The sequence below is a fragment of the Ambystoma mexicanum genome, chromosome 9 (genome assembly GCF_040938575.1).
Source record: "Ambystoma mexicanum isolate Mex_15411 chromosome 9, UKY_AmexF1_1, whole genome shotgun sequence".
Classification (NCBI taxonomy): Eukaryota; Metazoa; Chordata; class Amphibia; order Caudata; family Ambystomatidae; genus Ambystoma; species Ambystoma mexicanum.
Window position 1 is genome coordinate 479,058,445 of NC_090931.1, and position 22,339 is coordinate 479,080,783.

General features: G+C 44.2%; 1 protein-coding gene across 1 annotated transcript in view; it reads left to right on the forward strand.

Moving 5' to 3' along the window:
* SMTNL2 (smoothelin like 2) overlaps positions 1-18,638 on the forward strand; it is a 984,551-nt gene extending 965,913 nt beyond the window's left edge. The window contains exon 9 of the mRNA XM_069615025.1: positions 16,795-18,638. Within this exon, the coding sequence (XP_069471126.1) occupies positions 16,795-16,921 (127 nt within the window). The 3' untranslated portion in view covers positions 16,922-18,638. The remainder of the gene's footprint in view (positions 1-16,794) is intronic.
* Positions 18,639-22,339: the final 3,701 nt, after the last annotated feature.

Here is a 22,339-nt window from a genome sequence, read left to right on the forward strand (position 1 = left end):
ATATGCACCCATCATGCATTACAGGAGGTATCCCCTGTTCAAACTCTGCTCTTCCTGGGAGCTTGCATTCAGAAATGGCACATATTTCACTTTTTAACTGATTTTTCACTTTCTGACATTGACCCAACTTTACATACATGTGTGCAGGGAGTAGGGACATTAACTGATGAAGTTTCAGATTTTTAACATGCATACATTTAGAGTAATATCCACTTTTCCGCTAAAACCCCCCTGAACACGCCACCGGGTCGAAAAACCTCTTAAAATGTGGGCAGAAAAATCACAAGAATTATGGTGTCATTTATAAAATTTTCACATGTCCGTACTATGAGTTATTCATCTTTTTCTAAACAATATTCTGGCTACAAAGGGGTGTGGTTTCCACTCAGCACAAGGTAGAAATACTGGTCTTTCCAGTTCTGCCAAGCCAGCTTGCTCTCACAGGCAGTGCTCCTCCCCTTTCCTCAGGAGGAAGCCACTTTTTACGACCATTTACGACTCCTGCCAATAAAACCTTTGCCTGAGCCAGGACAGGGCTTTGTTCACTTTCCTGCAGAGCACAGGTAATTCAATTATCAGATAGATGGCATATCCTTAGTGTGGCCAGCAAAAAGGCAGATGGCCTGGGAACACAGCTGTGACTCAAGTTTCACTCCTGATGGGGGTAGTTGCCAGGCAAATTGGAATCTCTTTAAGCTGCCATTTCTGTTCCCCAGTTTCTGCATTCAAATAAAACTAAACATTTTCACATATGCAGCTAGAAGGCTGATTCTAAGTTTAAAACTATGACATTTAAACAGTTACAAAGGCATGTGACACCAAACATAGGTCACTCATTTAATCTAACATTTTCGATTTTAGTGTCTTTAAATCCAGTGCAACTTAAACTGCTGACTCCATAGCTCAGCCAGTTTTGTTATAAGCATTGTTCTGGGCTCTTCATTTCCCAGATTTTGTAGGCACACAAAACTCCATTCTACCAAATGTCTGCTGGTGTTCAGTGAATATTTTGCACATATTGCAATGTTTGAAATAGGCACTTTGGCTTGCCTTCAGAGAAACACAGGGTGGTTTTAAACTGCCGGCTTTTGGATAGTGGTGAGTACTGGTACTGCACCCATTTTTGGGATTTAAGAAAATGAATTCCCAACAATTCTAGGTTGCATTTGGCAATCAGCATTGCCATTCCCAATGGTTTCAGACTACTGTGTGGGTAGTCCAATGGTGGTTTTAGGCAGTTTCCTTCTGTGCCCATAACATCGGCAAAAATGAATGGCAGCCTATTCTTCATGCATTTCCCTGTGCATTTTCTGGGAAGCTCTGGCCATCATGATGTTTTCCATGTCAGTACTGCACAGTTTTGAGGTAGGGCTCGGATGCATGGGTAAATACATCCCACAAGCCCCCCTCTTGCGATGGCCATTCGGTTTCACTGATGGGACTCGCAAGATCTGGGATGTTTCCTCATCTTCTTCCAATAGATGGCACAGTTCAGCATCTTTTCCTCCATCCGGTCGGATCGATCGGTTCTCCTCGCCGGTCCTGATGGGAATATTGGGCGGTCCACTGGGCCCATTGGATCTTCATTCCCGGTCTCCCGATCGTCCTCCTTGGCCAGTCTCAAGGTCTTCTTTCTCCTAGGACGACAAAGGAAGAGCGGCAATACCTACTCATAGACGTTTTTCCCCCACTGTTGAGATAGTGGGGCAGCATATGCATTTCATCATGACGAAACATTACATTCTTATTTTGAAAAAAAAAAAGTATAACTAAGAGACAGTTTCATGCAAATCACAATATTTTAGAGACTAGATGTGGTATGTTTTATGATTGGAACAGAATTAGTCTGAGACAGTACCCGCTAGGATTCCAGAGGATTCCTCCAGTTGTTGCAGAGTGTGCCTGGGATGGCAACATTTCAACTGGTTTATGTGGACCCACTTGTCTTCCCCCGCTGCCAAAGGACCTTTGGGGATGTGGATTTTGTAGGCCACAGGGGAGCTTTTGTCTATGATCTCGAATGGTCCCTTCCATGTAGGCAAAAATTTGCGCTGCTTGGCCTGGTTCCTTTGGAAGTTGTATAGATAGACCCGGTCTCCCACCTGATATTCCTTCCTGGAAGTTTTCAGGTCATAGTGGGTCTTCATGCTATCAGCTGATCTTTCTAGATTCCGCTGAGCATAAGCAAAAGCATGTTGGCGGTGTTTCCTTAAATTCTCTACATACTCATGAGTAGTGGAGGCATGTATCAGTGTCTGCTCTTGGGTCCTATAGAGCAAATGCTGAGGAAGCACCATCTTGCGCCCAGTCATCAACTCAAATGGTGACATTTTGGTTGCAGATGAAGGGGTAGATCTGATGGCCATTAGGACCAGAGGTAATCGGATATCCCAACTTGGCCCAGAATCTGCCACAAACTTTTTTAAGATGCTCACAATGGTTCGGTTATATCTCTCCACTGCCCCAGAAGAAGCTGGTCTATAAGCAATATGCAGCTTTCTCTTGACCCCCAGTATCTCCCACATCTTTGTCATTACTTCACTGGTGAAGTGGCTACCTCTGTCTGACTCAATCCTTTGAGGTAGACCAAAACGGGAAAAGATGTGGTTAATCATCAAGGCAGCTGCAGTTTCTGCCTTGCAATTTGGGGCTGGGAGACATTCCACCCACTTGGTAAACAAGCATGTCACAGTCAACATGTACTTATTCCCCCTAGCCGAGCGAATCACAGGGCCCACAAAGTCGATTTGTAAATCTGACCATGGCAGTGTCATCCCCCGCTTTTGTAAAGGCGCCCGGTGTGTGAGGGATGTCGGCTGAAATTGTGCACACACAAGACAACCCTTCAAATATTGGTTGAGGTCCTGGCCCATGTGTGGCCAGTATGCAACCTCTCTTAAGATTTCCAGTGTTGTGTGAAACCCCCTATGACCGGCGGTGGCCGCATCATGGGCGTGACTTAACATCAGGCTTCGGAATGAGGTAGGAACCACCCACTGATCGTGGCCAGCCTTGGATTTCCTTACCAACAAACCGTCTTGGATTCGGAACATTTTTGGACATTTCATCAACACTCTTAGGTCCTCTTTCCCAATGTAATCGGTATCCGTCAGGGGAAAGTTCTCAGGGTCTTCAAGGTGCTGGTAAAATTTACCAATAATTGGATCCCCCTTCTGAGCAGTAATCAAATCAGCATCAGGGGTCTCCTTACTCCATTGTGCAATTGAAAGGTCGTTGTGAGCATTTGTCTGGGACCTAGTGATAGCAGCGACCTGGATTTCCCCCAACAGGGACTCAATCTCAATTAGATCCCCTTGGATGGCCCCGGTTTTGGCCAGCTGATCAGCTAAGTCATTTCCAGTTTTGTCTGGTCCCTCTACTTTGGAATGACCCTTAATCTTCTTCCAATAGATGGTCATCTCATTCGATGTGACCAGATCATCAATGTTTTGGATCAACTTCCCATGTTTCAAGGGTTTGTTGTTAGCACATAACATGCCTCTGGTTTTCCAATTAACCAGGTGCTCCACGAACCCGTTCCGTACATAATCCGAATCTGTGATTATGACCAGTTCGTGGAGTTGATGCTGGACAGCAGTGAGGATGGCTTGATGCACAGCCATCAATTCTGCCACCTGACTACTTCGGGGACCAATTTTGTATCCGGCGGAGGGTTCTGGGGACTCATTCACCCATGCATTCCCTACGCCGGCCACTAGTTCTTTCTCCCCGTTGTTGTCAACATGGTAAGAGCATCCATCCACATACACAGTGGGCATTCCCTCACACTTGTGCTCTTCAAAGACTTTGTGTGGGGAATTAAGGTATGCCTCCATGTTGTCCTTTATTTTTAGACTTTCGTCCTCGAGACAGTTTTCTCTGGCACAATCATGCAAGTCAGCCAGACCTTGCGCGAGGGGACTCTTCTTGTTTTGGCCATATCTGACCTCCACAGGAAAGCCTTGCATTGACAGAATCCAGGAAGTAATTCGGGAATTACTCACATTTCCGGCCCGGATTCTGTCACTTTGGAGATATTGCAGAGGCTGGTGTGGAGTCTCCACTATGATGTGTTCCCCCTGGATAAACGGGCGGTAATTCTTCAATGCCCACACCGTTGCCAGGAGTGCCTTCTCACAATCGTTGAATTTTTCCTCCACAGAGGATAAAGTTTTGCTCGCATAGGAGATTACTTTATTGACCTTGTCATGCTTTTGATATAATACTGCCGTCAAGCACGTATTAGAGAACCCTGTCTCCAGGAAGAACTCCTTGTTTCTGACCGGGTAAGCTAGGCAAGGCGCTTGTGAGAGGCTTCTTTTGAGTTGTTTTACTGCCTCGGCTTGTTCTGGACCCCATTCCCACTTGACCCCCCCTTCAGGAGATGAATCAGGGGTCTGGTGATCTCTGCGTAGCCCTCAATGAACTTTCTGCTGTAATTAGTCAGTCCAAGGAGGCTCCTTAGTTCCCGCAGAGTTGTGGGGTCTTTCAGTTTCTGAAGTGCTTCCACTTTCTTTTCCTGGGGACAGAGGCCCTGAGGAGTAATCTCATGCCCCAAGAAATTAACACGGGTTCTACACCACTGTGCTTTCTGAAAGGAAAGTTTTGCTCCGGCGGCCCTCAACTGTGTCAGAACATAACGGATCTCCGCTATATGTTCCTCCACAGATGAACTTTTGATGAGGACATCATCTACATAAGCCAGGTTACCCCTCGCACCCAGGTCGGGCATGGCCTTATGTAGGAAAATATTGAATTCATTGCCGGAGTTGAGGTATCCGAAGGGAGTCCGGGTCCATGTGTACTGCTGGCCCCCAAAGGTAAAAGCCAGCTTGTATTGGTCCTCCCTACTGACAGGCACAGTCCAGTATCCATTGGTCAGGTCTATTGCAGTGAATACCTGTGACCCCTGGATCTGGGCCAGCCCTTGGTCAATGTAGGGCAGAGGCCATCGGGAAGTATGGACCCGTTTGTTGAGCTCCCTGAGGTCGGCGCAGAGTCTCCACTGGCCGTTTGGCTTCAATATCCCCAGCACCGGATTATTGAAGGTGCTGTGGACTGGACGGATTATTCCCCGGGACTCAAGGTTCTTAATTATTTCAGTAAGGGACTCCATTGATGCGAGAGGCAAGCGATATTGCTTCACAAACACAGGAGTCATGCCAGGGTCCGTGGGGATTGTGGTTGTGTGGATGTCGGTGCGACCACAGTCATATGAGTCTACCGCAAAGAGATCTTGGAAATCCAAGAAAACTTGTTTCAACTTTTGCTTTTGTTCCAGAGTCACACAGGCATCAGCTAGGTTGACTCTCTCTTCCACCATCTGCCTGAAGCCTGGAAAGACTTCTGGTTTGGCTATTTCAGCGGCCTCCTCCAGCTGGGTGGAGAAGTCCCTGGTCAGAGTGCTGATTTGGACTGGAGGCTTCAGGTGGGAAAGGCAGCCCTCATGGACCTGGAAAATCACCTCATCCCTCCTGAAATCACAAGTCACATCTTCCTTACCATAGGGGCAGGAAGTGTACACCAGGAAGTTCCCCCCATGCCGGGTAAAAATCCTGTCTGGTGTTGTATGGTCCTCACTGTCACTGTCAAAACAGTCCTTGGGGATTGGTCCTAACAGTTCATTTACAAGATCAATGGAGAAATGTCGGTCATCAACCGCCATTCCAATAATGGTGCCTGCGGCTAGAGTAATACTCTTTAAGTCGCTGTTATCCACCTCTATTGGAATGGTGTCATTTTCTATGTTGACTAATGGAGTTGGGTTTACCCCCAACCCTTGCTGTTGGAGAGAAGCATTTAGATGTATGTAAGCATCAGGGTTTTTCAACTCTTGTCCCCTTTTAACTTTCACTTCCAGGGAGAATTGTCGGGTCCTTTCTGGGATGGTGACTTCCTCTTTAACCTGAATTTCAACTGCATACGGTAGCAATTGAGCTGACCTAAATGCTTTTTCTGGATCATCAAAGCCCATGGGATTATCCGCTAATCGGGACCAAGCTTTGAAGTTTATTAGGTCCAAACTAATGGCAAAGCGATTGAGAATGTCACTGCCTAAGTAAAAGGCGGCAGGGACGTCTCGCACGACCCAACAATTGTGGACTATGCTCTTGTTGCCAATGGAGATTTTGAGCATACACCTGCTTGGCAGGAGATGTTTGGAATTAGGTGCTTCCAGGTCCATTTCCCATTTGTCTATCAGTTTGAAGGTGGGAACGGCTGGATCTTTTGGGAGTTGGCGGAACATGGCTTCGCTGATGAAGCTCTTACCGTTGTTCACACACACTCGAGCGAGAACAGAGTCCTTCCCATCATTTAATTGGACAGGGATGAACAACTGCTCTCCAATTTGCTGAATATCAGCCAGGCTCTGAGCTGATTTCACATCTTTCTGGACTATAGAAGTGGGAGTTTCTGATTGTGGATTAGTAAAGAATTTCAGGGTGTTTCCTTCCAGTGTGGAATACCACCTTAAACTGGAAGGAAGGTTGATTTTCAGAAATAGAAAGGACCCCCCAATAACTAGTCTGTTGTCCTACTGCTATTACTGTCACGTCTGGAATCTGGTTGTTCTGGAAGTGAAATTCTACTTGGTCAGCTTTTTGTTCAACCATGTGGCATGTGCCGTTTAAACTAACATGGTTGACACTCTGTTTTAATTTTATTGGTCGGCTAGTCTGGGTCCAGAGGACCTTGTTTACACAATCTATTAGGGGTGACAACCTTCTCAGGAGGTCATTCCCTAGTAAACAAGGGGTGCCCTCCGGGGTCACAACTATGACCGGGTGTTTCAACTTATGTCGCCCAATTTTAATGTCCATGTCTGCAGTCCCCTCAACGGGAATTTCCTTCCCGTCAAAGTTCTGTAGTTGTCCCGGAAGAGAGGTGAGAGGAATTTGGTAATTCTCTCCCCTTCCTGCATTCAGTTCATCAAAGGCCCTTCTGGACAGAAGGGTAGCTTGAGATCCAGTGTCCACCAGTGCCGAGATTGTACCCTGCCCCTGTACTTGTACCGGGGCATAATATCTTCCCTCCTTCTCCTCAAGGGGGCACAGATAATGTACATTTTTGGACAACTGGTGGGCTAATTTTCTGGTTTTGGACATCGCTAGCGAAGGGATTTGGGCAGAATTCTGTGGAGAGCCTTGGGAATCTGAAAGAAAAAGTTGGCAACTGGAGATCAGAGCCATTGTGGGTTCCCCTGGTTCCGGTTCTGGGCCGCCCCCCCTTTTTGGATGCAGTCCCCAGGATGGGTTTGAACCAGGGGATTTTCTTGCTGTTGGTTCTGGGATGAGATGGTGGGCGGCGGTAGCTCAGTCTCCACATCTCCCCAGTCTGGATTTGCATCCCTAGGGACCCATTTTTCTTTGGGAGGAGTTCCCCCCTCTCTGAAGGAGAAGATCCTTTTCCCAGGATCCTCTGAGGATCCCTCTCCCTCAAATTGGAAGATCTGTACCTCCTCCTCAAACTGAGTCTGTTTGGGTCTTTTGTTTCTCCTACCCCCCCTCTGCTCCTTAGGAGGCAGACTTTCAGGGGCAAGAGATTTCGTTTCCGGTTCCTGGGTTTCCAGGGGCTGTTTACAAGTGAGGAAGGAAGCTTCCTCCAAGGCTTTACACCCCCCTTCCCTTTGTGCCTCCTCCCTGGGAACCGGTGAGTTATCGGGGTGCTGCCCCCGTCATTGTTCTGGAGCACCAGGTCCAGAGTTGGGTCCGTTCTGCGCCGGCATGCCGATCTGAGGGTTCTGCTGAGCCCTCAGTATGTGACCCAGATCCCGCGCCATGTTTTGAACCTGGCGCTCTAACTGGGAAACCCGCTCAGGCTGATACGGGGCCCTGTTTTCTCCCCTGGGCTGATCCCGGGAAGGGTAGCTGTCCCTCCTCTGGTAATACCCCGGGTTGGGAAGATTTGGGTACCCCTCCACCCTTGGCCTCCCCTCTCCCGGATTCAGTGGTCTGGGCTCAGGGAATTGGGGAAAGAAGGATGGATGGTTTTGGGGCTGAAAGTCGGGGAAAAAGTTCTGCCCAGGGTTTGGTAAATTTCTGCCCTCCTGAGGGAAGTTTGGAGGGAAGTTCCCTGGGTTAGGTGCTTGGCTGGATCCCCCCCTTTGGGCTGGAGGAGTCCACACATAACCCAGGATGGGTCGATTTCCCTTGTAACGGGGACTTACATAATCAGGAGAGCGAGGGACCCCATTTGTGGGGCTGCCTCCTTGGCTCCCTGTCTGTGACTGACCCGAGGACCTTCTGGGCCTAGCATTATTAGGTGCAGGTAGGTTTTTAGGCCCCCCCATCTCCAAATCCAAAACGGGGGTGACCTTTACCTCTGCCACCTTGGCAGCAGCAGGGGTGCTGTTGGCTTTGGGGTTTTTCTGGGCATTACTTTTGCTATCTACCGGTTTCTGCACCTCATAGATCCGGGTAGCCTGTTCAATGACCCAGTCTAAAGATCTTTTCTCGTGAAAATCCCTCACGAGCTGGGTCATGATATATTTGGGCAAGGCATGGAAAAACGTATTTATAAATTCTCTGCTATCCGTGCGCACCCTTCTTGTGGTCTGTGCAAAAGCACGCTTTAACTCCTGCACAAATTCTTGTGGGGCCTGATCCTCCCCACATTGCAAATTGTAGGCTGCCTTGCGAGCCTCTTGAGGATTTCTGTGAACAGAAAAATGTTTCAAGATGGCCGCCTTATAGGTGGACCATCTTAAATGATTTTGGTCCTCCAGCCCCGCAAAGAAACTGGAGTATTCCGGGGAGAAGGTCCACTTTACATATTGAATACAGCTTTGGCTGTCCTTCAAATGGAAAGTCTCCATCATTTGTTCAAACAACTCTAAGTGCTCCCAAACAGAATACTTAGCGTTCTTATGGTAAGGCGTGATGACGCTCCTGATCGCCTTAATCTGCTTTAAGGGGTCCTTAAGCAAGGCCCTTTTTGCCTTATTGGCCTTTTTGGTTCGGGTAACCCTTGTCCATTCTTCCTCGGACTCAGAGGCACTGCTCCCAGAGGTTCCCGTCTGTTCTTCCAGGTTTTCCCGGATTCTGCGAGCCTGGGAATGGCTGGCAGAATGTGGGGACCTGGTCTCCTGTGTCCTGCGCAGTTCAGAGGAGTCTTCAGATTCCTCCTTGCTGCCAGGATTTGATGGGTACCCCCTCCACTGACCTAACTGGGCAGAGGTTTTCAGGATGCCCTTAATGGGCCTACTCTCCTGGGGTTCCCCATTGAACTGTACTGTACTTGGGTGCCCATACCCGGATGCCCACCCCTCCATTCCTGAGTGGTACTGGCCTATGAGCCCCATATTCTTAGCTGGATAGTAATCTGCCATCCCTGTGGCCCTGTGCTCATGTGCGCCAGGGGACATGGGGGTGGCAGAGTCCAGGGACTGAGAGGTATGAGGGCCTCTGGTACTAGGGCTCCTGAGGTTATGCTCCGGAGTTTCCATTTCCCAGCGAACCTCATCTCTATCCGCCCCTGCTCCCTGTTGCAATGCAAGAGCCTGCATTTGTGCCTTCAGTTCCTCAGTTAAGGCCTTACTGGACTCTATCAGTCTCTCCTGCATCGCTACCTGTTGCTGGAGCCTCTCATTGTGCTGGCAGAGAGCCTCATTTTCCCTCTGTGCTTCCTGGTTGGTCCTGGAGAACTGGGCCAGTCTTTGCTGCAGGAGGGTTACCTCCTGAGCTGTGTCCCTATTGGCCTGCTCCTTTCTTGCTAGAGCATCCTCCACCCTCCTGGTGTGCTCTAGCAAGTTCTGGTGTTCTTTTTGGAGGTCACCCAGTCCCTGGTGGGCCAGGTGATTTTCTTCCATTTTTCTTTTTAAATGGCAGACTTCCTGGCCTAAGGTATCCCTTTCCTGACTGAGAGCCTGCATCTGTGCTGCCAGGTCGTCCCTTTGCCTTTGGAAGGCACCAGCATTCTGGCGCTCCTGATCAAACTCTGCCTGGGTATCCAGATCTTTCAGAATTAGTTTGTTGCTCTCCGCCTTCACTCTATCTAGGTGGCCTTGCAGGGTGACTACCTGCTCAGCACATACCCTGTTGAAGTCCAGTTGTTGCTCCAGCTTTTTCTGGTTTTGCAGTAGGGAGTCCAAACCTTCTTGGTATTCCTTCTGCAAGGCCAGAAATCTGGTATCCTGTTCTGACTTTTCCTTTTGCAGCACATCCATATCCTCCTTTATTTTAGTGATGTACAGTCTGCTGTCATTTTCTGACTCCTGGCTCCTCTGCAGCCTCTGCTCAGAAGAGACCAGGTCAGATTGGACCTTCTCTAACACCATCTGTTGCCTATTTGCCAGATTTTGGCTTTCAGCACATCTATCCTGCATGTCTCCCATATATAGGTACAGGTATGCTGCTATCCTGGCAATCTTATTGTGTTCCTCTTTGGCTTTAGGAGCCATATATAGTTCACTCAGGGCCACATGTAAGGGACCCTGATCTCTATATATATATATCTGACCCTGTTTCAGTGACCTGTCGCGTGATGGCCTGCAACCAGGCATCCTGGCCCTGTTCGGTCCATTCACCTCTCACAAATAGCTTATGCAAGAGGTGCTCTCTGGCTATTTTCATGTCTACTAAGGTCGTCATTCTAGAGATTGGTCTCTGTCCTGACTTACAGAAGTTTGTATTTTATTTTTGCAGAACAGAACTTTTCTTGGAGTGTCCCTTTTGAGGAATGCTTCACAGCGTAATGCAGCGTGGTGATCCGACCGGATGTATGTATCCCGTCAGTTAGCACACTGTATTAAGCTGCACAAGTGGTAAATCTAACCCAACGTCTCGGCTCGAGCCCCCAATTTGTAAGAGGATTCAATTCAACACTACAACTAAGTCAACGCTTAGTCTATAATACTGAATGAAAACCCTTTTTGATATATCTTTAGGTCCAGTTCATGCGTTCTGGATAGATTGAAGTCTCTAGTTTGGCTCTCTGGAGGTTTGATGGAGGTAAAGTCTGGATTTTTCCGGCAGAGCGTCCCGCTGCAGATGGAATTGAAAAGTCCCTATCTGTCCTGTCTGTCTGCTTTTATGTGTTTAGAATGTGGGTGTGTTCTAGCATCACTGACCCTACCTCTCTCTCAGCTTCTAATTGGTCAAACTTCCATTTATCATTTGATTGGGGAATGAACTGTGAGTCAGAGTGATGTCATTTTACAGCCTGCAGAAAGTCCACTCCTCCTGTCAACTTACACACAAATCTAGATTTGAAACAAATACATATTTGCAGAGGTACATATTGTTTTAAAATCATATGCACCCATCATGCATTACAGGAGGTATCCCCTGTTCAAACTCTGCTCTTCCTGGGAGCTTGCATTCAGAAATGGCACATATTTCACTTTTTAACTGATTTTTCACTTTCTGACATTGACCCAACTTTACATACATGTGTGCAGGGAGTAGGGACATTAACTGATGAAGTTTCAGATTTTTAACATGCATACATTTAGAGTAATATCCACTTTTCCGCTAAAACCCCCCTGAACACGCCACCGGGTCGAAAAACCTCTTAAAATGTGGGCAGAAAAATCACAAGAATTATGGTGTCATTTATAAAATTTTCACATGTCCGTACTATGAGTTATTCATCTTTTTCTAAACAATATTCTGGCTACAAAGGGGTGTGGTTTCCTCTCAGCACAAGGTAGAAATACTGGTCTTTCCAGTTCTGCCAAGCCAGCTTGCTCTCACAGGCAGTGCTCCTCCCCTTTCCTCAGGAGGAAGCCACTTTTTACGACCATTTACGACTCCTGCCAATAAAACCTTTGCCTGAGCCAGGACAGGGCTTTGTTCACTTTCCTGCAGAGCACAGGTAATTCAATTATCAGATAGATGGCATATCCTTAGTGTGGCCAGCAAAAAGGCAGATGGCCTGGGAACACAGCTGTGACTCAAGTTTCACTCCTGATGGGGGTAGTTGCCAGGCAAATTGGAATCTCTTTAAGCTGCCATTTCTGTTCCCCAGTTTCTGCATTCAAATAAAACTAAACATTTTCACATATGCAGCTAGAAGGCTGATTCTAAGTTTAAAACTATGACATTTAAACAGTTACAAAGGCATGTGACACCAAACATAGGTCACTCATTTAATCTAACATTTTCGATTTTAGTGTCTTTAAATCCAGTGCAACTTAAACTGCTGACTCCATAGCTCAGCCAGTTTTGTTATAAGCATTGTTCTGGGCTCTTCATTTCCCAGATTTTGTAGGCACACAAAACTCCATTCTACCAAATGTCTGCTGGTGTTCAGTGAATATTTTGCACATATTGCAATGTTTGAAATAGGCACTTTGGCTTGCCTTCAGAGAAACACAGGGTGGTTTTAAACTGCCGGCTTTTGGATAGTGGTGAGTACTGGTACTGCACCCATTTTTGGGATTTAAGAAAATGAATTCCCAACAATTCTAGGTTGCATTTGGCAATCAGCATTGCCATTCCCAATGGTTTCAGACTACTGTGTGGGTAGTCCAATGGTGGTTTTAGGCAGTTTCCTTCTGTGCCCATAACATCGGCAAAAATGAATGGCAGCCTATTCTTCATGCATTTCCCTGTGCATTTTCTGGGAAGCTCTGGCCATCATGATGTTTTCCATGTCAGTACTGCACAGTTTTGAGGTAGGGCTCGGATGCATGGGTAAATACATCCCACAGTTATGAAAATGCACTTGTTCAAGGTGCGCAGCAGATCTTGCCACAGGAGTTGATGGACCTAGCGAGAGGCGAACTCGCTTATCAAGCTCATCCATAACAACTGGGGCAAGCATCGAAATATCTGAGATAGGTGCACGAAATCTCATCAGAATTACCCGTGAAAGAAGTGTCATTTTTTAATAAGTTGGAAGCATCATTTACGCCTTTTAGAGAGAAAATATGTTTCTCCTTAGAAGGAATGATAGCCACGTGAACTTGGGCTTTAGTCTGCGTTGCAATGGCACAGTGTGAGCCAGAAGACAGGGCACTTAAGGGGACGACTCCCATATTGGAAACCGCATTATCAACATGTAAGACATTTGCTGAACCATGCAAAGCAGAGTCTCTTATACTGAGACTTGAGAGGAGCAGCTGAGAGCAGCTGGCTGTTTTCATAGAAGGGTCGAGAAGCCGTTTGCCACTCCTCAGATTTCTATCCATGTTGAGGTTTCTTCAAAAACGAATGGAACGTATAAAAAGAAATGTCAAGCAAACACTGGTTTGCAATACAAGTTGGCCTAAGACAAACCCCAAAAGACAGCTCCTTACGTAAAATGCAAGGGGCAACCAGAAGCAACCAATGATGGATGGACACACTGCAGAGAGAGCACAACAATGCAGGACAACGCTGCTAATCAACGTAAAAGCACGGTACAGCGCTGCGCTCCCGCTAAGTGAATACAATCTGGGGCCAGATTACAGAAATTTTGCAACGGTGCAAGTGCAAAGTTGAAAGGTATTAGCACTAGGGCAAATTTTTTTTAAAACACTGGGACATATTGGAAAACGATTGCACCATGACAAGTGCAATTTGGCATGGTGCAGGCATAGGGCAAAAATTGCTCTTCGGTAGAAAAGATAGATTTTCACTGCATTATTGCAACAGGGCAAAGTTTGCCCTAGTGCTAATACGGAATGGTATTAGCACTAGGGCAAACTTTGCCCTGGTGAAAAAAACTCATCCAAAATGTATTTTTCTTGCACTAGGGCACTTTTTTCCCAGGTGCTTGTACAATGTGAAGGTGCATTTGTCATAGTGCAATAGTTTTCTAATATGTCCTAGTGTTTTTAAAATTAGGGCAAACTTTGCCCTAGTGCTAATACTGTGCAACTTTGTCCTTGTACCGGTGCAAAGTTTCTGTAATCTGGCCCCTGATCTACAAAGGACACCCGAATGGCTTTGCATACGTTGGCCAAGTGCTCCAAGAAGACAGCCCTGAGGCTTGTCGAGGCTTATGTGGTTCTAGACAGTGTGCACGTTTGTATAAGCAAGCGTAAGCACACATAAAGTTGCTAAACAGTAAATAGAGGCACTTTCTTACGCACTGCAGCAGCAAGTTTTATCAAAGACAGTTGCTTACAAGAGTGCCAGAATGAAAGAAAAACAGCCGCAGAGGCCAACGATGCTCCAAAAGGCACTTCGGGGGCGCGCATCCGTGCCTAATATAGGAAGTGGCCTGTGGCGAAGGGGCGGACTCACAGCAATCAGTATCACTGAAATATAATACATTCAGAGTGAATACCTGTAATTACTTCAAAGTCCAAATATGTCCAATAGTGCTCCAAGCAAGACTGTAAGTCTGGAATTGGAAAGATAAAACACACTGTGTATTGATGAAACGGACGAGCGTTTCTATTGGAGAAAAGCACAGCAGGCCAGCAGGCTCCAACAGGCACTGGTAGTCTCTGGAGCTATAACTCCTCATGACACCTGGAGACGAGGAACTCAACGAGCATTGATTGGAAAATACAAACGGAAACCAACATATAATCGGAGATCAGTAGCCTTTCATATAATGGAGACGTCGTTAAGTGATCACCACATTTTGAGAATGGAGTGGGACTTTGCCGTTTTAAATCAATGTAAAAAATATTGTGCTCGACACTTGGAAGTAAATCCAGCCGGGAATCGAACAATATGGAATAATCCAAGGGCCTCATTACACGGTAGGCGGTAAACCATGGCGCTATTAGCGCCATGGTTCATGCCGGTAATTTACCGGTACCGCCTTGGAGGAAAGGGGAATTACCGCCCTATTCCAAGGTTGGCGGGGCGGTAATTCCCCCTTCCCCCTGCCCCCATTGCCCTTCCCCATTCCCATTTTTGCCCCATAGGGCATAATGGGAATGGGGAAGGCGCTAATTACGGCACCACAAATTGCGGTACCGTAATTAGCTCCCTGGGTCCCTTTGCGGGTTGGTTTTTAACGCCTGCAAAAAGCAGGCGTTAAATACCCCAACCCGCAAAGGGACCTCGTAGTAAGGCGGTAAGGATTTACCGGTACCAGTAAAATACTGGTACCGGTAAACCCTTACCGCCTACCGTGTAATGACGCCCCAAGTGTTTTAGAGGTTTAACAATTTTTTACAGATGAGTTCAAAGTAATTTGATGATCTAACGTCCCTGGCAAAGTATGCTGTAGTATTAATTAATATTTATCATGAGACCTTTTACGTAGGGAAAGAGCATTTTACCCATAGTCATATTTTTTGTTTGCAAATACAGAATCAGAAGCATCAATTTAGAACTGCTATAATAAAGGTTAGTACAAAGAACATTGTAAGCTATAAATTGCAGGTAAAAAAATTAAAACATTAATTTAAAAATTGACTGAAAGGTCATAATATTTCTGCTAAATCAATGCTTTCCGTATTATCGTTCAATAATACAGCCGAATTCTCGAAACTCATTAAAGGAACTTCAAATCACCAAATGTCGGTACAACTTAACCCAATTCTGGAAGATCAATGGGTTTCTTATTTGTTAAATGTATATGTGCATGGATCCCTGATTGAACCGTATTGGCAGGTTGAGTGTTTGATCCTGTGGACCATGACATTTGCTGTGGAAGATGTTTATAATCAAATTATACATAATAAGCCCTCTCATGCTCCGGGCCTGGATGGCCTTTCCAATATGTCTTTGAAGGCTAATCCAGACCTGGGCGAATATTCTCACCTTACTGTTCGGGAGGGTTCTTCAAGACAAATGTATTCCCTTCTACTGGAAGAAATAGATTATTGTTCCTATATTCAAAAAAGGCGATAGGCTTGATCCAAAAAACAATCAACCTTTCGCCATTGTTGAATATTGCAGGCAAAATGTGTGCATTCTTGGTATGTACTCATCTTAACAATTGGGCCATTTTGAACAAAAAGCTTGACCCATATCAATCTGGTTTATTTAAGGAATCGGGTGCATCATTGAACAGATTTATTTTCAATGTTATTGAAAGGAGAGCCTTTTTTGTAGGGACCTGCATGTATTCAGCTTTTGTTGATTTTAATCTCAGTGTTCAGCAGTATGTCTCTTCTTTGGTACATGCTACACAAATAGTGTTTTCCATTGTTGTCCATTGTTCTTAATAGAAATAATAAATAACACCTCAATGTGAATTCGATCGAAGATTGCATAATACTGTAACAAGTGCAATATCAAAAGCTCCCAGGTACTGAAAAGTGAGAAGAGCAAAATATATTAAGTGACAACACTTGCCCCATATTGAAACTGAAATCCCTATGTGAAGAGCAGCGATACCGAATAATCCCAACGTTGAATTTGCACACCCTTCATGTGATCAATGAATGTACCATAGGGAACATCAGCTTGCTTTTATAATTATGCAATCTTTCCAATTCCTTGGAGATTAGCGACAAGTAAAACACAGTTTGTAACAAGACACTAATCACCAGCTGAAAATGTTGAAAGAGTATGCAAATAGACTACTGAATTTCTGTGATGGCAGCAATGTTTGTTAAGGTATCCTATTTAAAAACAAAAAGACGCCTCATCCCTTTCGTCAGCGGTTTTATCTTGCAAATGCAAATTCTGATATTTTGCAACATTTCACATTTTAATATGGTTGGAAACCTTCCCAGGTTCATTCTTCTGATGCTGCCCTTTTCCTTTGTTTTTCTTTACCTAATGTGAAGGTCATGTGATGCTGCACTAAATGCCTGAAGGAGGAACTGGTTTTAATAAAATCTTGTAAATCTGTCACAAGAGCTAACAGCTATTACCTAGGCTTAATAGCTGTTTTAGGGTAAAAGAACAGTTGAAATGTGCATTAAAATAGTGGTAACAATGTATATTTATCTTGCAGAAAATTGGCTCACTGTGACCGCCTGATAGAAGTTGAAGACATGCTGATGATGGGACGTAAGCCAGACCCAATGTGCGTTTTCACATATGTCCAGTCTTTATACAACCACCTTCGTCGGTTTGAGTGAAACACTGTACTCCCACAGACTGAAAAACCACAAAGACTCAAAGCTGTGTCCTCTGTCCTCTGTTAAAGCTAATGTCTCCACAACAGTGGCATAAGCGCAGAAGAGCGTATTACTCCTCCGAAGCGGACGGCTGTAACTCCACTTGCCTTGAGTGGTGTTTATGTGCCCCATCAATGACAACCTACCAGCCAATCAACAGGAAAGGATATTACGAGAACCAGAAGTCATTGTGGTGCTAATAGGTTATTTTTAAAACCCATTTGTATTACCGGTTTTAGCCAGTTACAATTTTATCAAAAGCCAGAGTATAGGTCATATGCACAGTTCAATATGCAGTACAGGACCGCTTAACATAAACCTTATGCACATTATTTCAGTTCTGTTTTCTTAACCGTCTTTTTTTGTATAATGTAAAATCTCTAGCGGATAGCAAAAAATTGATAAAAGACGGAATCTCGAGCTTTGAATAAAAGAAAATTCATCAGGAGTTAGAGACTGACTGGTTGTAGGTGAATGGATTGAAAACACTTCTATGATAAGATTGGAAGTGTTTTATTGACCTATGGGCAGTGTTCTGTCGAGAGAGTTTCCTAAACAGTAAATGAGAAATGTGATTATGCAGCACTCTGAAGCTGAGCAACTTCCCGGCCTCCGGCTACTCCATGGTCCTTTAGTACTCTAATGCAGAACTGTATACCACCATACTCCATTAAGTATTTTTGCTTTTAAATAAGCTCTTCCAGAAGAGAAACCAACTTAATATTGCTGTATTTATTTCTGTATTTCTGCTCCCTCCAGAAAAAGTTGTCTTTTAGATCACCAGGGACATGTACAAAATATTAAACCTTCTTATGAGATGGGTATTTTTCTTAGGTGAATTAGTGAATCCACAGTGGTGAATTATATATCTTGCTCAGAGTAGAGGCCGTTTCCCAGGCTCGCAAGCCTCTCCTGAAAAGAATATAGCTATTGTACATTTTTTAAATTGGTCGATTAAGAATAAGGTGCCTTTTTTAAGGAGCTAACGGTTAAACCATGTCTTTGCTCACAGCTTACTCAAGATTCTAAGAATATTCCAGCAGTCGCTAGCAATGGCCAGGAAGCTGCTGTTGCTAATAAAGAGACGTATACCCCTGTCCCCGCGTTCACGGTCGCTTTGGCTGTTAGAAAACATTTCACATGTCGAAAAGGGAACTTAATCCACCTGTTTATTGAATAAAGTGCTAACTAGTTTGTTCCTTTAAAACTTAATGAATATACCCAAGTTATTATCATGTAGACTTATTTTGACCCTGGTTTATGTTCATATTTGACACATCAGCTTACAAACAAGTATGATTCATTCACTGTAAGTGGTTGCATTGCTATTTGTACACTGGCTTTAATATTAGTTGCATTTTACACTGGTATTTTTATTGTTTTATGTTATTTATAAGAAGGGATGCCTGTTAATTCAAACCTCTAAATTTGCTTTAAATCCTAATTTGAAGCACACTACGAATAAGTAAGACTTTGGGAGAAGTGGCCTCAACTTTGCTTCTTTATCCAGAAGCACGTGCTGTTTCTCTTCAGTCTTAACTGATCATGCATGTGGTTTTTATAGCGGTCATGTCACATGTGGTCTAACTCGATTTGTAAGACAGTACTGACACTTTTACTCTTCAACTTCTTTTCTTTTTTGTCTAAAAAATAAAACCTATTATGGGATGAAATTTAACATTACCTTCAACCTGATTGTGTTGTATGAATGAAAGGAGTGCAAAGGTCTTTAAAGTTAGATTCAAACCCATTTCCATGGGTGTCCCGTCTGGATACTGCCTATACAAGGGACTTCAACAATGAGCTGTATTCATCTAGTGGCTGCCCAATTATATTCCATAGGGACTCCTGTACTGTTTCACATATGACTACACAATGGGCAGCCATTCTCTCACACTACACAACTCCAAATAAACAAATACATGTGCATCCACCTGACCACTCCCCACAGTTAATTTTGGATGGTGTGCAGCTGTCGTTTTAAACTGTGGTTTGTAGTTCCACTTAGAAGTACAGACCAAGCCCACATATATTTTCAAAACTGGAGAAATGGAGCTGGGTCATTGAAAAAATAATAGCTTTCCCTAAGGTTGTAGGGGTAGGTTCCCCACTTCTAAGGTACTTTAAGTAACACTTTGATCTACTAATGCCACTGGAAAGAAAGGTCCATATTATAAATGGTCAACCGTCCAATGTCTTTATCCTTAGCCCATTTCTGATGGGTTGTGGCTCCATCATAGGGTCTACAGGGCATAGAATATTGTGATCAGGATATTCTGCAGTGTTTGCGGGTTATTTGTGAAGGGAGCTCCAGAATCCTGAAGATAAGAAAAAGATTTGCCAATTAGAACTTCTAGCCTCCCAGCACTCAACTTAACATTGCTTATTCCCAGGAAACTGGGAGACAAAGGTGAATACAGCCAATCAAATCCTTGTGTGTGTACGATGCAAGATGGTGCTCCTGTACCCACACTTTTCCGTCAGTAAATGGCCATGAAAAGAGCGTGTTTAGGGGAAACCTCACTGCATCTCTGTTGATTGGAAGAACGCTGGATTTCCTGTTTGATTTGGCACTGGAGCACACCCGGTCTTGCAAGTGCTCCAGGATATGCCAACACTTTCCATGCCATCCAGAATAGCAGTGTGGACAGAACTGGACCATAAAACAGTTGAAGCACCAGATTGGTAGAAGAGAAAGAATGATTCCAGGTCAAGAACAGTCATGTGGAACAAAACTTGCCCGATTTACTGCAGACAAAAATGCAACAGGTGCACAAGCCGTATTTCCCACAAAACATTGGCATTGCGAAAGACAGATGGAGTGTACCAATAATAAGGAATTAAGGTAAAGCTATAAGTGGAAATAGCGATTTTAAAACGTGATGTAGCCACCGAAAAAATAAAAACTTCAAGCTATGGCTGGATACCGGAGGTCTCACTCCGATGATGGTGATAAAGTATATAGGTAAATTGTGAATATGTGGATTAATAAAATTGGAGCCCTAATTCTGTCACTGGGAACGATGGAAGTTTATTTATTCCAATTACCATGAAGATTGTGATTTTAATCCAAATCCTTGTTCTCCGCATAATGCCATGGTTTGTCTTATTGTGGATGGGCTGGGGTTGACAGTACTAATAAAGGGAAGTGTCCACAGTTAACTCTTACACACCACTTGTAAACTTGGTTGTTTAAATAGTCCATTCTGGTTACTCGCCAGTTCCCTCCAGTGTCCCCTGTTAAACCTACAATATGCTAAAAGGATAACCAAGAGTCTCTGTGGAAAGAATTCAACAAGCTCATGTCAGAGCATGTAATGCTGTTATTAAAAAAAATAACTTGAGCAAAGGCCAATTCTAGATGTTTATACAAAAAACGAGGTCAGTATACCAGAACACATTCAAGTTGGTAACTGTGCCACAGATATTTACAGCTATTTATATTTTGTCATAAGTAAGATTGTGTCTATTAATTGAAGACCCATTTTTCATTCTCCTCATCCATCTGTTCTTGTGGTTCCTGATGAGGAACCCCACCACCACTAAACTACATTGCTATTTAATGCCTTTACAATTACAACAGATTTTACTAAGGGTCTAATCACAGTTCATTTCTGAAATCGAGGTTTGCATCTATTCATATTTATAGTTTTATCAGCGCAGATACATCTCTGGTCATAACTCGAGATTCTAAGTGTTTACATTAGTTATCAAAATCTTTCTGTACACGTATGCAAATTTATCTTGTTGGTGTCTAAAGCTTCAGGACCCTTTTTACTACCAAACCGGACCATGCATTTCTTATTCCAAATAATCCCCTTAGAGACTAGCTTACTTCCAAGCCTATCAAATGATGCCTGCTAAGTGATTCTATGTGCCCAGATTCTTATGATAAGTCGTCTGCATAGTTTTGAATTCCAGACTCTATTCTAGAAGAAGATGATGGAACTCTCCCCGCATTCCTGCCGAACTCTTGGTAAACTCTATCTGGGCAATCTTCCAAAGACTTAAACAACAGACTCCTGGATACAAGTTAAATTCAGAATGTTTCGAAGAGAGCAGCCACTGGGCTGGATTGGGGCAGGGTGGGTAGGGAGGGGGGCTCAACTGCTGCATATTGATATGTTTTTGTTAGTGAATTATTTCTTTTCAAGACATGTTGTTTGGTATAATCCTTGTATATTCAAGTACAGCTACATGGGAATGTTTACTATGAACCTCCCATGGGGAGGACACCTAGCCCCTGTATTTTTCAGGCTGATAGTGGAAATATAGGATTGAGCCCTAAACCATGATATTCCTAGTACTATTTAGGATGAAGTGTGATGGTAGACCGACTTTGCAGACTCCACTATGCTTTACAAGACATTTTTTGTGATTTTCAGTGTAAGGAATTATTCACAGAGCTCTTCCTCCTCATCTACAGTGCTAAAGGAAATAGTTAAATCCCTTTATTCAACTCTTGGATAGACTGAGATCAGGACTCCCCTAGGGAGTGCAGTTGTTGGGAATGCGTTTCTCCAGCCTCAATCATGGTACTTGAAACTGTAGGTAATACAGTTCTCTGGTTATCATAGCCCAAAACCTGGGCATACCTATGTCAATATCTCAGAATCCATGCCATGAAGAGAAAGGTCTCCTCGAAAAAGGCCTTATTCATCAGTGGTGGGTGTGAAATCCTTACTACTCACTTGCATTGCTGTGTTTGAAAACCTGAAATGCTGTGTTATTTGTGTGCCACCTATCTCAATCCATAAAGGTATAACGAACCATTCTAGCAGATCCTAATATAAAGATGATACGTTGCACAACCGGTCGTTGGAGAGATACCTTTCCATTATTAGTTGCTTAGGCAGTGAGTCATGTTTTTACTGAGCAACAATGACACTTGATACATCTAAAGAAAAATGAAAGTCAATGAAGCGAGCAGACCTATTCCTTATTAATTTATCCTTGATCATTCAAGCCATTTAGAGACATTTGCTTGTCTTCAGAGGAATCCTCCTGTGAAATATTTTCATCCTTAGGGGCACTTTGATGGGTTTAGCATGTAAGGCCAAACCCTCATACGAACCCATGGAATTCTGCGATGAAGGCAGTTGATATGGATACCTCATTTGCTTAATGCATCTCTGAGCCACGGAAACAAGCTAATGCCAGTTTCTTACTGTCTCTGCAGCCTACACAGTTTTATAGCGATAATATGATACTTAGGAAACATTACTCATGCTTCGTATCACATAAAAGGTTTTCATATGAAAACGCAAATCATCCTCTCGGGGTTATATCTTGGCTTTCAACAGAGGCTTGTGAATAAACCTCCACTACCTAGGCACGGCAACACTTTAAGCGGCTCAAAGGTTGCTCAAAATATCTTCA